Raw genomic sequence first — 19,015 nt, forward strand, 5'->3', positions numbered from 1 at the left:
AAATATGTCAACTGCACAGAGAAAGATTTTGTTGTTGTTGTTATTATTCACACATGATGGCACCATTCTCCTGTGTCTGACTCCCTCCAATATATTAAGAGTATCTTTTCTCACTGTACAGCTTGTTGAGCCTGTGCAATCACATCTAACTTTACATAACAGTGAGGTTTGGCTGTAGTATGACGGCTGATGAGTAATGGTCCTCACAAACGTGCACACACACAAGTGTAACACACACATTACTCATGGGGTGGACAAAGACTTCCTTCCTTTGTGCTTGGTATTTGACCGTCACAGCTCTGAGGAAATACCTGACAGAAAATTTTTGTCTATAGAAAAAAACGGTTAATCAAAGTTCATAAGACTTAAACAAAAAGTAATAAAAGTTTAAAAGAAAATTCAATGCTGATGTTTTATCTTTTTCCCTTGTTTATATTCTTTGACACATCTGAAGATCATTAATTTGCGTTTGAAGTTGTTGTTTTTTTAATTAGCTTTCTTTTTAATGTACAGTATTTCAGTTTTTAAGGACTCATTTGAAATGTCAAATATGATTCATTTCCAATTACTGACATTTATTTCATGTTAATACCATTTTGTTTCCTGTTGTGTTTCTGGGTCAGATGTGTTTTTTTTTCCATGGAATGGATAAGCCATGACAGGTCTCTTCTATTTCCTGCATTTATGAATTGTTTACAGCACACTGTGAAACACACAGTTTTTCCTTAAATGTTCATAATTAAAGATTGTTCATAAAAAGACCCACAGTTTTATGAATGCAACACATGTATGGTATGTGATCATTCTGGACCTCAAAATCATAATTTTTTGAAACGGGTACGGTGTAGGTTTTTGGGCTGTTTTTCATATTTCTTGGGGAAACTGATCATGTCAAAGCAAGTTGGTACAAGGAAAGACGTTTTTTTTTCTTTTTTACATTTCATTCATGGGTTTAAATTGTTGCACACACAACCTTATAAACAATGCTTTTACGCAACAGCATTGCAGTCTCTGACTCATGGCTGTAAAGCGCTGCTGCATGACCACACTTGATCTGTGGAAAGTATGCGATTGTGACGCAAAGCCTGGTTGATCCACTTTGTTAGTGTGCGACAGTTCGAATGGCAGTTAGAGCCTGACGTTGATTTTGCACTTTGCTGTAAAGCAGCGTCGCCGCGTTCAGCTGTGTGGAACCACAGTTGGGTCAGTTTATGCACCACAAGTCAAAATAATGTGTTACATTTTGGAAACAATGAGCCTAGGTTGAAACGATCCCCTTTACCAAAGCATTTATTTTAATTCTAAAGCTTGCATGCATTGTTACTGAACCTTTCAGAAGCAATATCCCTTTGCCTTACACACAGAGGCATTGTTCTTTGAGCAGCAATTCTTTTTTTGCCATTTCTTCTTCAAGCTTAAATCAAACTGTTGGGTCTTGCTCTCATGCCATAAGATGACAGCTGTGGTTTTGGCACCGTGTCTGTGAAAGTGAAAGGAATTTAACCTAATTGAATTTAGCTTCAGGAGCAAATCATATAAATCTGTAAAAGCCTGCCTCTGCGATTTAAAACCTGTTTTATATGTGTGATTAAAAACTAAACAAATCACTACTGTGAAGAAATAAAATAGGATTTCTCGCAAAGTTTTCTAACATTATTTTTTTATTATTGACAAAAAACAAATTGTGGACAAAAAAGAACCATTCAAAAGCTGCCAGTACACTGAAGGAAAAAATAGATCAAAGTTTGATTACACCATGTCCTTTGGACTGATCAGATTAGCTAATTTTGTAAAAGTCCGACTGGATTCACATGATGGCACCTGCAAACAAAGTTGCCAGAATTCTAAAAAATCTTGTTTTTTTTTGGAGGCAAGTAAAAACAAGGGACTGAACTCTGACTGAGTTGGATTCCTTCAGACCCTTGTGTTTTTCCAAAACTGAATCTTTACCGTTTTCATAAACTTTGAAGTATAATAAAAACGTTATTTATAAAGACCCATTTTGATTATTCCGTCCTACAATTTGTTAGTGCTTTTTTGGCAACTAGCACATGTGCATTGCAAGAAATAAAACCTCTGCAATGTAAATTTTAACTATTTAATCTGCAGTGGAAAGTGAAATTGTGAAGAATGAATACAGAACCTTCATAAAAAAATAGACTATAATGGGAAAAAAATAATTCATTACTATAATTATATTTAAAAAAAAAAACCTTCATAGAATATATATTCAAGGCCCGCTGTGTGATTTCAAGTATTTGTTTATTTTTACATAAATTGGGGTTCCAGCTCATAAAACTCACAAAAACGGGATTTTAGAAAATTCGGAAAAACTCCATTTACTTCTCAGTTTTTGTAAAAAGATTAAGACAGAGATTATGATCATATCCAATGAAAAATAAACACTTCAATAGTTTGGGCATGGGCCAAAACCATGAAAACCTCTGGAACATTCCGTTTAGAGTTTACCAACAATGCTGAACATTGCAGCCTAAATCATGGCTGACTGTGGATATTTCACATTGGACCTAAAGCAGGTTGGATTCTGCTCCTCACCAGTCTTCTTCAAAACCCCTTGGACCATGATGCCTAAATGAACGTCACTTTCCAAGAACCTGGGATAGGAACTTTAGTGGCTTACCCAGACCATGGAGGGGATCAATGATGGTCTTCTGGCTAGTTGTCAAGCCAGAAGTCCATATTGAACCAAACTGAGACAATTGAACTGAACGGAACCACATTCATGGCCTATGGGGACCCGTTGCCGGTGATTTGAGATTGGTGAAACTCAGTATAAAATATTCAAGCCCTGCAACATTTGAGCAGATTTCTCCACACTTTTCTAAAATTTTTGAATAAAGTTCTCATGGCTTTCATGAGCTAGAACCCCAATTTATGTAAAAAATAAAAACTTGCAATCAATTAAACTGTAGGCCCTGAATCTGAAGTCAATGAAAGTTTAATTTTTTGAATGGAATTAATAAATGAATACCCTTTTCAATTAAATAGTATTTTTTGGAAAGGGTCTATAGTTTCTTAGCTGTGATTCAACGTACCGTAAATAAAAGTTATTTTTCCTCCAAATAATACTTTTACAAAATAAAACACTTTTTAGGAGAGCATTAATCATTTTAAGTTTGTTTAGTAAAACCTCTCATTCTATTTTTATTTACAATGTATAAAGTACATCATTCTTGACTTGTCAATTTGCAGGACTGCATTTCTACAAGTCAATACCAACAAACGTAAAAATATCATTAAAAACACATTTGTTAATTTTTGACCTTGAAGGAAGTCCATCAGTTGGAAGTTATATTACCTATATTACATGTTTTTCATGACCAGCAGCTTAAAAGCAGAGAGTCAAACTAGTTTTCTAAAATAACTGACAAGGTAAAATGTTATTTATCTTCCTTCTTCGGAAAGGAGGAGGTGTTTCCTTCTATTTTTGGAATCATCTTTAACTGACACATTTCCTTCATGGAAGAATCAACTTGTAACTGTAAGCAATCCTATTCGAAGAGATTGTTGTCTCTGAGTAGTTCTGAGGAATTCCAGGGAAGAAGAGCGTTATATGGGGGACGTTTACACATTTACCCATATATGTAAATCGTTTCACTTCAATTCCTCTTTATAGATATGGCCCATTCACACCAATAGGAATAACCCAATTTAATGCCATTTTTTTTTAAGTGAACTGTTTTTATAAAAATAGCTACATTCATGTTTTTCTGCAATCAAATAAAATGGCATTTAATGAGTAGCTGTTCTTTTTCAAATTGAAAGTCAATTCTCCTGTAGTTCCCTCCACCACTGTTTTTGTCCAGTGTAAACTTGTTACATTTGGCTTTTGTTGCAGTAGTTGAGCTCACACAGGTTTTTTATGCTGCACTTCCTTCTGCATACTTTCTAACACGAGCGGTGAAACAAATTCTTGTGGTGAATGTCAAAGTGTGACACAAGTGGCTTCACAAACTTTGGAGTTTAAAAGTAAGCACAATTTTTCAAAATAAAAGAAAAAAGATGAGGCAATGAATGAAGACATGTGGTAACGTTAAAATAAAAGCATATCTTTTTTTTATTATTTCTGACTGAAAACTAAAATCATCTCAACAGCACATTACAAGGGCATTTTTAAAGTATTTTCTCCAAGGCTCAGTGATCACTTTCATACAGTACATTTGGCATGTACACATGTCCTTCAAATGAGATAACAGAAAAAACAAGAAAAGAAAAGCTTGATTGTACAATTACTAAGCAGTGTGGTTTGAAAAAAAAACCTTAAACATGACTGGACATCTGCAGGCATCAACAGGAAGCACAAAAACAAGACAAACGGGCTGCAGATTTGAAATGTGAAATGTTGGTTTTCTGTATTTGGGAATGCTGATGTTGACATTTTATCAGGTGTTTAAGTAAAATAAGTAGTGAAGCCCTTTGAGGCAACGGTTATAATATTGGGCTATATAAATACAATTAAATTAATCTGTTACAAAACTGAAAACAAAATGCTGCATTGATCAAAATCTTCCACACCACCCCCTTTCCAGACAACATTTTGGAATCTGAATTTAAATGAGAGCAAAAACGATCTTTTCCTGCCGTTTTTCCACGCGACGCCCTTCACTCAGACACAAAAACATCCCCATCCTCGTTTTAAATTATTTTATTTCTCACTTCAACCACTTACTCTAACCTCCCTGCACAAAATTCCCTCTCTTATTCACACATCCTCTTGTAATCATTCACAGACTGAACTTGACAGAAAGCAATAAAAAAAAAAGAGTGTTGGATAAAACCATGAGGTAAGAAAATGGTCTGATCATGCAGAACAGCAACAAAAATAGAGAGAGAAAAGACAGTAGGAAAAAAAAGTGTGCATTTAAAAATAAAAGTCTAACACAGTTTTGAATCTTTGGTTATAAAGTAGGTCAAAACAATTTTCACAGTTTTTCTTCCCTCCCCCAACCAAATGGCAAAATTAATTTCTTTTTGGGAAAAAAAAAGTAAAAAAAAATGCTTATATTTTTCTTTAATAAAACATGCCATGACATATTTTAACAGGTGCTCTCCTGTACAAACCCTCCATGCTTTTAATACTTTACAAAATATACATTCAATCTGGATTTCATCTCATTGAAGCTCAGCTGTAGTGTTAGCACTAGTTCATGAGAACAGAACTTATTCAACTTACTGAACTTATTGCGTACTAAATGACATCGATTTGTTGAAAAGAAAAACTTCCAAATTTTATACCCATCAGATTTTAAAATACCAAAAAGAGAATGTTATGTTGCAGATGCTCATGTTTAATAATTAGCATCTCCGTGACATTGTTCATTTACATTTAAACATAGCAGCCCTGAAATAAATAAATGCAAATACTAAAACTGAACTAAGGAGAAGTTATGATCAATTTGAAAAAAACAAGGGTTTTTTTTGCAGCAAGAGTCTCTATTCGCTCTGCTTGAGCTGAGGCACCCATTGGCAGCATCGTTCCCCCGTCCACCTCGTTTCTCTGGCCTCCTCCAGCCCTGGCGTACTGTGTGGGAGACGGTTGCTGGCAGGACCGTCCCGGATGAAGGTTTAAACAGGAACCAGGTCACCACGGTGGCTCTCTGCACCTCTGCAACAAGTCAAGCCTTTGTGCTCATGGACCCCCATCTCCAGCACAAGATCGACATTCAGTTAGACATGGCGTGCTGGCAACCCCCGCTCCATCGCTTTCATGAGACTTTCAAACACATGGCCTGAATAAGACTTAAGGGCTGGTGAGTGTCTCACTCCAAAGGCCCGACAACGGCTGTGTGCACACATCAAGCAAACACAGGCCGCTGTCGACTTGAACTTTTACGGAGCAGAACCAAGATGTGTGTTTCTTTTTTAGTTTGTCGTTAACGGAAATAAGGCTCAGGCCGAGGAGATGTTTGGCTGATGCGGGATGCTCGGACTCCCCTCGAGGTGCAGCAACGAAGCGGGGCTGTTTGCCACAAGTGGGAGGTGGTGGAGCTGCTGCACCGGTGTTGACGAGTTGCTGGTCGGACCCGTCAGCTGGCTGAGCTGCTCCGTGTTCGCCAAAGACTTCAGCACGGCGTTCTCCCGCTCCAACATTGAGTTCCTCTCATACAACTCCTTAATCTGCTCCTTCAGCACCTCCACCTCCTCACGGACAGCATACATCAGGTGGCTCTTTACCAAATCCTGAAGCACAAAAAGATACATTAGAACTGGAACAGAAAACTGGTTGAGGTTTTTTTTCATATTCTTTAAAGAAATCTTTTTTTTTTCTTCAAATTCACTTTAAGTTAGATAATAAAAGTGCAAAAAGACATAATTATTGTGAATTAATAATAATAATAATGGATTCGATTTTTCTGCACTTTTCCAGTCGCTCAAAGCGCTTACAGAGTGTCCATTATTCATTCACTCATGTATACTTGGTGATGGTAGAGGCGTGGCTGCCAGTTCGCGCCTATGGCCCCTCTGACCATCACCGGGACATTCATACGCATTCACACACTAGCGGAGCCACGCTGGAGGCAGGAAGGGTGAAGTGTCTTGCACAGGGACACAACGACAGTTGACTGGGGGGAGCGGGGATCGAACCTTCGATCATTGGACGACCTGCTGAGCCACTGCCGCCAATTAGCTGCATTATGTAAACATTTTTGGGTACAACAGACGATGTGACTGCTTTAGTGAAACTGACCATAGCCTGCTCAATCTTGTTATCGATGGCAACCGCACTGGCTCCTGATGCACTGTGGAGAGAAAAAAGGAAGATAAGGTGCCCGTCTCGCACATGCCAGATCCCCATCAGCTCACCCATCAAATCCCAAATGTAGTCACACATGTCAGGAGAAATTTCTTGAAAGAAGGTACACAAAAGTGAATACTAAACAGGGATTATTTCTCCAATTATGCATGTATACATTAGATTTTTTTAACCCAACAAACAATGAAGCTTCTGTTACATTTTACAACCAAAACATACATTTCAGTGAAAATTGGCTAAATGAGGTAAGACGTTAAAGAGATTACTGACATTACCACCTTAGTGGGATTAAAGTAGGAGATCAATCACCAGCATTTCCTGATTACAAAATCTTCTAAGTGGAAATAAATATTTGCAATACTTTAAACTACTATAATGCCCTTTTAATATTTATGGGTTTATTTGCATACACACACCATTTCATGTTACTTCCGTATTAGCAGGAGTTGTGGAGCCATCTTTGGAAAAACATCCCTGTTTTATCAAGAATCAAGCATGCGTTTATGTCTTTGCCATCCTGCTTTGGTAAACATGCTACCCCATCCATGCAGTTTGTCTCCTTTCCACATACAAATAGCAGGGAAAAGCATACAATTAGACTTGGCCATATTCCACCACTCTATTCTGGGCAAACAAACCAGGTTTGCAGTTGAAAAAAAAAAAAGGAGATGCATGCTAGGTATTTCAGATATTCTCTTTTCTGAGCTATTTATAGCAAAATCACTGGACTGCTTCAATGGTAAGGCAAAAGAAAAGGGTTTGAACTGAGAGGAAAGTGTTGGGAAAGGCATGAAAAGAGAGAAAATTTAAGAAAATAAAATGTGGGAAATGTCATATTGACAAAATATAACAATAATCGATGCATAAACTTTAGTTAAAAACTAAATATAAAGCAGCAACAATCCTACGTTAGATCTTTTTAAGAATGCAGTGAATTTATGCTATGTTTTTATTTAAGGTTTCTTTTTTCTGTTCATTTATTTACAAAAGCACACAAACTTAGCAAAGCTTGATGCACATGAAGTCAAATCCAACTATTTCTTTTAAAATGACGCTTTAACATCATGAACACCCCCATGTCCATAGATGGCATCACGAACACATTTCCATCCTCGTGCTGAAGCGCACGTACAGCTGTGTGTAAACCCTCCCGATCCAGATAGGAACAAATCAAGCCGATTCTTCACCTCCAGAGCATAAACCTCCACGACGAGAGCAGCTTTGATCACAACCAGCTGCTGGCGACATTTTTAAAAGGTGAAAATGAGAAGAGATTGCAGGCAACAAGCGCCACACACACAGAAACCACATTGTATCCCAACAAAAACAACGTAAAGCCCTCCTCGTGGACCCCACAGACAGACAGACAGCCCATGTGTTGGACGGTAAAAAAAGAGCTGGTTACCTGAGGTACCGCGCTCTGTAAGACACTAAGCGGCCGGGCCGCGGAGGTGAGGTTCCCGGCGAGCAGGGCAGGCTGTAGCTCATAGTGTAGCGCATTCTAGCGGCTCTTTCACGGCTCTTACACGGACTGCTCCGCTGAAAATATCACTTTCCTCTGTTGATGGTGTGCGAGACGAGCTGGGAGTTCTTTTAAACCTCCCCTGCGCGCGGAGAGCGTAGGTGGGTGGGGCTTAGCTCATGTTCCCCTCCCCTCTAACCCCCCTCCCTCCCTCCCTCGTTTTTAGCCAAAATCAAATCCCTGATTTCACAGGACAGTTTCTGCAGAGCGGCAGGAGTTCATCACAAAGTCGCCTCTAAATTGTGTTGAAGTGAGTGCGCCTGCCCTCATTTCACATCATCCCTTTGTTTACATTCTCTGCGGCTCGCTTACAGCCCTTCACAACACCAACGTAACATTAACGGTGCAACAAAAATGGTGAACAATGTTGCTGATGGGAATGAGCAGAGCAAGGAACTTCAGGCCTGCCGATTGTAGTTTATACTTCAAGCTTTTTCCAAGTGCATTTTTGCCTGCTGCTGATGTACCAGAATTTGAATAAAGACATACTCATTTTGATTTTCTTTAGGTCCTCCATCAGAAAAAATGCTACAAGAACATGTTAAAAAACCCAGTTTTCATTGGAATGGGTTTTTCAAACAATCTGGGCCTAAAAGGCATCATCACTGGAACATATTTATTTAATTAAGTTTTACTTAATAACTGTGTTTACTATTTTAGATTTTGAATCTGCCTCACCTGTCTTTTCAGTGGAACATCTTCAGACACATTTCACATTTCACATTTAAAACAAAGACATTTACCAATTGTCTAGTGTTCTTACATTCTAACAGAGTTATCCTAAGCATTAAATTAGTTTAGCATCACTTTGATGAACTGATGCTCTGAAGGGAGGCCAACCAGTGACATTCCAGCGCCAGCGTCTCTCTCTGATGTGTGATGTTAACAACAAAATAAACAGCAGAAGAGGACATTCCTTTCTTTTATACTGAGCATCTCCACATCTGGAGTGTCGAAAGAGGACAACGACCCCAAGCTTTGGCTGGAATGTGTTTTCATCAATAACAGAGAGACATCCAAGAGACATCAGATCAGTCTGTTCTTTTAAAACCTTTTTAATAGCAGTTTTAAAAAAAAGTGTTGGTGGTATAAAAATATTTACATAAAAAGTCATTGGGAAAACTTGCACAATTTACATTTATTTAGTGGGATTTGCACACGAACTAGTTGCTGTTGTAAACTACACAACCCTTCGCTGAAGACTTTTACTGCAAACACACCCCTGTTCACCCCCAACGTGGTTTCTAAGATGACTAAGCAGAACATTCCAGCTTAAAACACCTCCAGCTCCAGACATCTGTGACCGAGCTGCCACTGTGCTGGGACAACACACAGCTCCTCACTGCTAACGCTTCTCCGCCATAAGCTTTAGATCCAGCTGTTTCTCCTGCTCATACATCTTAAATTTCAGTGCAACTACTTTATAAGGAAAAGTGCAGAAACAGAGAACAACGTGTTCAATCTCTCTGCATTTATAACAATGGTGTGCAGGGTCAGAAATGCGATGTGCTTTCCATTAAGGCACAGATGCATCGGCACACGTCGTCATAACTAAAAGCATACAAACACCCTCAGTGGGGGGAGCAGCTGAAGAAACTAGACTTGAGCCTTGCAGTAATAATCTGCCCTCATCTCTTCATCGCAGTGACTGGGTTTCAAAACATTAGAGGATGGAGGCTTCAAGAAAAAAAAGAACATTGGGAACCAATAGTGGGTTTCTTTAGGATGCAAATAAACTTTAGCTTTGCTCACAAGTTTCATTTTATAGGTACAGTTCCCCTTGTCCACCAGATGGGGTCAGTAGATGCTTCAAATAGATGTAAAACAAAAACACCTTTTAGAAAGAACAATTTAGACTTCCTTTATTGATTTTTTTTAAAGACTGAAATACAGCTAAAATACAAGCTGTTCAAAAAATATATTTATTACGCTTTACCTTATGATCAATTTAATGTGTCCGAGAAAAGGGCATATCGGCAATAGTTGTAGTGAAACTGATTAAGATGCATCATTCCAACAATCTGAACAGTTATCTTTAATCCAATTTTAGGTGCTTAGCTTTACTTAAAAACTTTAAAAATGCAAAGATTATTTTATGTTGTTTTGGCTTGAGGCTAAAAGAATCTTTATTATTCCTAAAGTCTGATTTGATTTTAAGCTACCAGCTGTTCAGGGACATCAAACAACAACTTTAAAGATACATATAAATGTAAAAGAAAAATCTGCTACACTTTTCCCTTAATTGACTATAATTGCAAGTTGGAATTTTAGTTCATAAAATGTCAGAATGAGACATTTAAGCCACCAAATGGTTCCAGAGTGCAGCTGTGTCTGCAGCTCACCGCTCCCCCAGGGGATGGGTCAAATGCGGAGAACAAATTTCGCACACCTAGGTGTGTGACAGATAGTGGGACTTTAGCTTTAACGAACTAAAATTCAAACTTACAAGTGTGGATTTGACCCAACAATATATCAAGAAAGTATTCTGACTAAACAAGAACAAGACTAAAATAAACTAGCATCCCAAAATGGTTAAAAACAATTCCACTTTTAATAAAACTGCCTGTTTATTACGCTGAATTTGTAACATTTTGGCTACAAATGTTACAAGCTTCAAAAGCTGAAAGGTTGTTGAGGTGCATCTCTGCACAAGGTCAGTGTTGGAACGCTAAAGCCAGAATGTCTTGTAAAAGTGGTCACACAATGCAGATGAAAAGAAAATAAATCTGCCACTGGAGAAGTTTTATTTTTCTAGCAATAAATCAAACACATGAATGGGTGTGTCTGCTGCCGCCAAGCTTCCCCATAAACAGACCATAGGATACACCCTTGATGTTGCACAATCAGAGAGAGATGGACAACAACCTTCTTTATACGCTGCACGTCATTTTTGGCATAGTAGAATTTTGCTGGCTTGTCTTGACAACTCCCATAGGTTGCACCGGTGTCCAATTCCACAACAGAGAGCATGAGACATAGCTGAGCCCCTAAGACATCTCATCAGAGCCAAAAAAGAAGATCTATATACTCCAGACAACAGATTAACTTGATCTGTTTTTATGCGTTTATAGAATGCTTTGTTATGGTAGCCTTATTAGGGGCCAAATAACTTCCCACTGGCAAGTTTGTTAATATTTCCTGAGCCATTGTGGCTACTCCTAAAGAAACAACATACCACAACAATCATAAAAGCTCCTATTGTAAAACACAAAGAAAATAAAGCTGGAATCATACAGATTTTTACAAATCCCGGAAAGGTTTTTAACATTTCCTTTAGAATGTGGACTTTTATAGCCTATGGTGAATCAAGACTATGATGAAAATTGGGGAAAAACATGGTTTTCCTGGCTGCTATAATTTCCCAATAGAAACAAACTAACAAAATCTTAAAAATATAACTTAAACTTTTAGAAAGACTAATTTGGCCACACAGATTCCTACTTGATTACTGCCTGAATTCCAGCTTTCAAATGTTTCTCATGCTATAAACTGCTGAAAATGCAACAGTGAGAACAATTCTGAAACTAAGTTAGCAACTTTGTCTTGTTACTTTTACTTGCACCTCCAAATATTTTGCCGAAATGTAACTTCGTACGTTAAGAAAATAAACCCATCAGTTCTGTAAACTTGGAAAGCTTTAAAAGAGCAGAGAGCACGAGAAGAACCTTCAACCACGCCAAAGAACATGTTTTACTGACAGATGTGCAAATTGATTCTTGGCAGATTGAGGCGTTTGAGCAGCTCATGTTTTTATAAAATTTCATAGAGTATCAAAACTATTACATTTCTTCTTCAATGTAATATATTCAACTGCAGCCCCACCCATACCCAAAGCACCAGCACATACACACACATCATTTCTAATTTATAGTTTTAACAAAATGTTCTCATCAAACATGTAATTAGGCATTTTCACTAAACTCTGCCAACCAATTTCATTTACAAAGTAAATATTTTTTGTTAGGTTGTGCAGTTGGCAATATTGGAAGTGAAGATTGAATACTTTTGATTTTTATTGTTTAAATGAGGATGTAGAACATTGTTTTACACAGTTATTTATCTCAATCCAAACTTTGACGTTTTCACTGCTTGTTCCTGATGTGTCTCCCTGGTCAACCTATTGCTCATCCATTGTTACTGAGATATGGTGCGATTGGGCAAATGTTTGACAGGATTGTTGAACATCTGAAAGATTGAATGCTGCGTAAGGATGCCAATTGAAATGATGAGAAGGGTTGAAACCAGATCCAACAAATATCTTACCTTTGCTATATTTCTTGTTTTCCATAGCAACCGTTTACAATAACAAAGTTTATTCCTCCTCCGCTTCAAAACATGTGGCTCTTTGCCTCTTTAATCATCTCAAAACAGTCAAAACTGCCACTACAGACAGGGTATTGTTGAATGTTTGCTGTGATGTAATGATTAGCATCACTTGACATGTACTGCAGTAGCAGAACCTTATTATGTCCTCACAGAAATTCGGTGTTTGAGCTACTTGTGAAGTGAAAAGCCCTGGCCAGAAATAACTTGGCACGTGTACTGGCAGCTTTGCAAAAACAAGAGTAAAAATGTTTCAATTTTTACACTCGTAAAGTGCTTTCTTGTAAAGTATAAAGCATCCTCAATGATCCAAAAAACAAAATTCTGTCTCAAGTTGATTTTAATTAGGATTTTTTTAGAGGGGAAATGCCAACTAATATCCCACTTGATTGAACTTTCAAAAATGAGCCAAACTTGGAACTTAATACCAATGTTGGCTGAGTGGTAAATGGCGTATACTTGTATAGCGCCTTTCTTCCTACAAGGACAAAGTGCTTTACAGTCACAGACCCATTCACCCAGTCACACACACATTTTGACTAAAACAAACATTGACCAGAAAAAGGAAAGCTGATTACCATGGCAGTTCTTTGACTCTCATACTGTGCATTGATAAGTACCTACAGCTATTTAATACTATTTAACTACATTTATCAACATGGCATTTTGCAACTTTGTAGTGTTTCATATTTCTTTACATGAGGCTTGCTTTTTGCTTATTTTCAAAGATCTCCATTTACACCACTTATTTTCCACGATTCCCCTCGGCTATCTTTTTGGAATGACACCGATGCAGAACAACAGCTATGAACCAATAACTTCATATATTAACTATTTGATACCAAAACTTTAGCTCCAGTGTTGACATTCTTTTGACACCCATAATTCTTCAACCGTTTACAAAATCTACTTTATTCCAGTGGATTCTGAAGCAGAAAAAGCAGCCTTTTGCTGATATGCAACAATTCGCTTTACATTAGTGATGTATCGATGCAAAGCCACTTTTCTCTGTACCAAAATGAGGTGATAGTTCAAAGAGTTATGGTAGGTTAAAAAGAGTGTTATTTAGGTGTCGCCGGCGACATCTCTGGTGTTAAGGCTGTGTAACACAGCCACTACGTATATTTTTCGCATTTTCCATGTATGAAATGTTGGTCATAATACATGCCTGATATATGTAATTCATAATTGTTTCGCGCGTTAGTCGTTCGTTGCTGGCGTAGTTGTCCGTTTAGGGTTTCGGGCGATGGGCCGAATTTGTTTATGAGGTGTTCAAAAATTTTGGTCGGTAGAGAAATACTCAGTTTACAAGTATGTCATGTAGTTTATACACAATTATTACGTCAATCTTACGCAATTGTGCGTGATTTTTGCGAGATGTATACACAAATTCTTTGGCTTTCCATGACTGTTCCACGTATGTCCAGGTATGTCTAAAACAATTTATGCATGTAATACTGTCGTAAAATATTTATCGCGAATACGACATGCATAACAGTAAAATTACTTTGATGCATGAATCACTATTAAGCTGCATAGAAACAGTGCAACAATCACGCACAGTTCATGTTTTTCGTTGATTTACGTTTTCTTCGCGTAGTTTATTCGTACTTCTTCCGTGGTTTTAACGTGGTTCATTTGTGATACATCCATGAAAATTTCACTTAAAGGCCACAACATTTCTCATTATTTTCACATATATTCATGTATGCCCAATTTTCATCCATGCGCAAAATGTACGTAGTGGCTGTGTGACACAGCCATTAAAGGGTTAAAGCAGACCAAATTTCTCTTGTTCAATTCACTTTTTTGTCTGAGTTCAGAAGATTATTAAGACCTGCCAAACAAAATGGACTTTTTTTAAAAACTGTTGGAGGGGGTATTCCTAATAATGTGAAACATTTACAGCTTCATTTCTGGATATAAGTAAATGGTTTCCAAAGTGAAGTTAGTAATAACCCTTCTTGGGTAGGCTCTCCAGGTATGATAGGATCAAGTACCAGCCTCCAACATTACTTAACTTTAGTCACAGTCTTCACATTTTTTAAATACACACCCAACATTTTAACTGTAACAAAGTTCCACAGTTAAACTAAACCTTCTCTGTTGACCACATAGAGCTTAATCATCTGCTATGCCAACGAAGGGTTAAAATAAAAAGGCTTACAGTAAACATGTATTGATATCGAGCATCTCTTGGAACTGAATGTCTACCTGTATTTGATCAAAACAATTTTGAAAAGGCCTGTGTGTTCTATGCTAACTTTCCCAGAGATATGCAGGTGAAATGTCACCCCAATGTTTAAAGTTTAAGTTGACGGAATAAAAACATTACAACTAAACTGTGCTGTCATTGAGATGTGATCCATTAAATAGAAAGAAAAAAGCTATAATGATTAAATTCAAGACTCAAGTTTTGCCAGATAAATCTAAAAAAGCTATGTTGAGCCTGAAATGAGAGCTCTGTCTGATGTTAAGATGTGTCAGAGCAGTAGCAGATTTCTCAGAAGAGGAGTTCCAAGAAACTGCTAGGAATCAAATCAAAACTGTACTTTTTTTTAACAGAAACTGCAAGCGAAAATACTCAGATCTGAGTATATGTCAGAAAACCTTTTGGCAATTACAATATCCCCTTTAGAGTACATATTTTTCACAATTCACTATGACATGCAAAAGGCCAACATATAATATTTTCTCAAACTGAGTAAACTTTAAAGTTAGAAGAGAAACAAAAAAAACATAAAAATAAAAACCAAGCAGAAAAACACAATCTCTTACTTTAGCACACTAAAAATAAAACTTCAGCTTTTAAGTAGAACTTTAAAACTTCAACTTTGCTCATCAACAATAATACTTGCATCTGGCTCAAATTCAAGACTAGTAATGCAACTTTCATCAGATGTTCTCTTTTCTTGATTTTGCATTCTTAAAACATTGCTTATTCTGCTGCCAAATGCTTCTACATTATCTTTACACATTCGTTCAGAAGAACATCCATGTCCTGTTGCAACATTATCTGAAAAATTGTTAATTTTTAGCATTGACCAATAGGTGCATGGAAGGAAAATAACCAGTGTGGATAAAACATTTAAGCTAACAAGTCTTATTAGTTTCATTCTCTTTGACAAAACAACCAAGATGAGCATGTCTGCAAAAACAGTAGACTTTAAAATAAGGCTCATGTAGTGGCAACCGATCACCTAACTTGTCTTACTGCAGTGTAAAAGATTCAACCTGTAAATCACCCGTCTTCCCCCTTTTTTATCGCACCACTGCAAGCTTGCTAAAAGTTTGGTCAACACTTTCCAGTATATGCAGAGTTCTGTGTGCTGAGAATTTCAAGCCTTTAGTGGAGTGTGTATAGCTAAAGCCTCAAGTTGGTTGATTGCAAGGGTTTAAATGTCAACCAGCATTAGTGATAACAGCCTTTCACAACTGCTACCAAGAGCTAAAAAAAATCTAGAAGACTATTTGATGGGCTACATTTTCAGAAATTGCACAAGAAACACATTTTTTTGGTTGATTATTAAATGTTGCATGTTGTTTACAGGGAAAAAAGAACAACAAATACAACACCAGACTTCCTTGTTACAAGGAAATTTAAGCAGCTCTATTTGGAACAGAAAAAAATAATTCTTGCAGAAAGATATGTTAATTATCTAAAAATGAATACATATTTTTGAAGTATGTACTTATTTAAAGTTTCTGGTAAAAAGTTAAAAATCCCTTTCTTGAGCTACTTGTTTGTCTTTCAATGCGCTGTTAAATGAAGTTATGTGGCTATATGTAAGTAGGTATTTTAATAAAAAGCATTCACACAGCAGTATAAGATTTACATTTCTTGAAATTATTTTTATTTTGTTACCAAAACCGGAGAAGTAAAATTATGTTTTGATTAAATGTTTAATAAAGTGAAATACAAACTCTTTTAAATTAAATAAATATTATTTAATGGCCCAAAATGTCTTTCCTTTTCTTAATTTCTGAAAAATGTCTTGCTTAAGGGAGTTTTCAGACAGAATTGAGGTCTGCTAGATATGTGGCTTTTGCAAACTGATGGTCTATTAAGGTGTGATTTTTTTCTGTTAGTGCCTTTACTGGGCTTTGGCTGGTTGGTTTTTGTATTTAGTGGAAACTTTTGTTAAGCCAGGTAGCTTCTTAGTAAATAATGTCTTAAATGGTGAGCTAAATCTGTCTTTTGCTCTCCTTTTCCATTTCCTCATCTATTCATGCGGAGACCGGCATTGACAATAAGTCTAAACTGGCTGGTGAAAGTAAAGTGCATCCTGACTTCTCTGTCTAATCTGTGCTTCTTCATTTACTTTCATTCTCCATTTCCCTTTCTTCGCTCATCTCTACAATTACTCTGACAGCAGATATTATTGCTCATCGCTGGCCGATTAGCATCTTGTCTTTGTAGAGTTGGGGATGTGGGTGCAGACAAAAGGGCATCCTTAAGGGGTTTTGGGGAAAACAACGCAACACAGGCTGTTGAGGGGGTTTGAACTTAAACTGCCCACCTGTTTGCATTTTTAAAATGACAACAGTGGTCCATTATTTTAAACTGTCTTTTTTAAGCTTACAGTTAATTAGAATGTTAATAGCCATTGCTTATTGCAACATCCCACAGATGTTTGACAGTGTCTACTTTGGACAGATGGATCAGAAAGTCATTTTGTTAGTGTCTGATGCAAAAAAAAAAACAATTATATATATATAAAACTTTATTTTAAGGGACACTTTGGACCATAACCGGTTTATCATTCTTCCTCTAACTTTAGCTCAAACAGACACAGTAGAGGCTGCATTGTAAGGAGAAACAGGAAGGTATGTTTTGAATGCTACAATGTAGGAGAAACTTAAGCTTAATACTGCAGATGAATAGGTCTCCAAAGGCCAACCATGGTCTTGCATTTTTCACGAGTCAGTCATTCATTCAATCAATCATCAATGCTCATCTTTGCCCTAAAACATTCTCATTTTACTTCAAACAAGTCCAACCTTGCAAAAAAGCTGGCTGAAGACAAAGAGAGCTGGAATGAGGCGTCTCCCGGAGGGTTACTAGCGGTTAGTTAAAACCTTTTGATAAAATCTGTACTGTAAGAACCCTAAGGCAAACAAGATTTGGAAGAGGAACAGAAAGATCTGTTTATTCCTTTGCCAGTAGTGAAAACAGGCACTTACTACTACGAAATGTTAAGGGGAAAACAAGGTTTAAAGTCTGAAAAAAACAAAAAGTTTTTTTTTTTTAACAATTTAGTCATTTAGCCTTTTTTTATTTCTATTTTTTAATTATGACTTAAATAACTTAAAAAGTTCTCCAGACAAAAAAGGCAGCATTAGAACAGCTTAAACAAGTTTGACAGATGGTACACATCAATCCACCCAAACAGATGTACATTTGCATGTTCGCGAGCACGCACAGAGGGTGTAAACAAAATCTAAAAACAAAGTACTCACAAAGTCCTAAAGTGAGCTAAAGACAAACTCTGATGAACTGTGTTAGATTGAAAACTGATTTAAAAAGACCATGCCAAAATGCACAAACACCAGCATAGACGGATCATCAGGAAAAGCCATACTGGGCAAGGTTTTTTTAAAAGATGTTCAAAGGATAAGTGGCTATTATCCATACACAAGTACCAGTAAGACTTTTGCCAACTGCAAATACATTCTTCAAATTAGATAACTATATACTAATTTGAGTATACAAAAATCTTCCACGACTTGTGTTATCCTTCTGGTGTAGTCTCTCTGTTCAACATTAAAGTCTGTGAAAAATTGCTACCTGTTAAAACCAACCCCCCAGTGGTCATTCAAACAACTGCAATATTTCAGACTTGCACTTTTGCCCTAAATTTGCAAATGGAAGGACTCTGTTTTGAAATAAGTAAAATAAAAAGAAAAGAAGAAATTAAGGGTGCAAGCAACAACGTACAACAATACAAATCTGAAACACGCAAGAAAAAATAAAATTCCAGATTGTTGATAAAAGTAAGTTGAGAAAAAATTAGCCCATCAAATTGCTTGTTGAGCTTAGTGACAGTCAGTCACAAGTGAAAAAGTTGTAGGGATGCAGACAGATTACGGAAACGCAATAGCCTGTGCTACCTTATCGGCATATTTCCTTAAGTTTATAGTCTTGAGGTGGTGAAAGTTTCAAAATCTAGAAGTTGAGCACTGGGACATGGCTCATTCTTTTATAATGATAGATAGATAAGGTGCCAGTGCACAGTTTTTGTCTTTTACTGCAACTTAAATCCCTGCAGCAAAATTCAGTGGCTGGTAGCCGCTGGTTTGTTTTTACCTTGTGTTAATTTTCCTTTTCTACAGTTTAAGATAGTCTCTAAGAAAAAATCCATTCAAAAGGTTTTCAATTAATCGATTAAAAGGCA

The 19,015-nt window shown here is 37.0% G+C and overlaps 1 protein-coding gene across 4 annotated transcripts in view; it reads right to left on the reverse strand.

The window, feature by feature from the left end:
* Positions 1 to 4,049: 4,049 nt before the first annotated feature.
* The window catches only part of tsc22d2 (TSC22 domain family 2), a 36,411-nt gene continuing 21,445 nt past the window's right edge, over positions 4,050 to 19,015 (reverse strand). For all 4 annotated transcript variants that reach the window (XM_004067961.5, XM_078946568.1, XM_020702350.3 and 1 more), the window contains 2 exons: positions 6,710 to 6,761; positions 4,050 to 6,201 (listed from right to left, as the gene is read on the reverse strand). In XM_004067961.5, coding sequence (XP_004068009.1) covers positions 5,911 to 6,201; positions 6,710 to 6,761 — 343 coding nt within the window. In that variant the 3' untranslated portion in view covers positions 4,050 to 5,910. The remainder of the gene's footprint in view (positions 6,202 to 6,709; positions 6,762 to 19,015) is intronic.

This window comes from Oryzias latipes, chromosome 4 (genome assembly GCF_053564925.1).
Source record: "Oryzias latipes strain Hd-rR chromosome 4, Olatipes_Hd-rR_3.1".
NCBI classification, from domain to species: Eukaryota; Metazoa; Chordata; class Actinopteri; order Beloniformes; family Adrianichthyidae; genus Oryzias; species Oryzias latipes.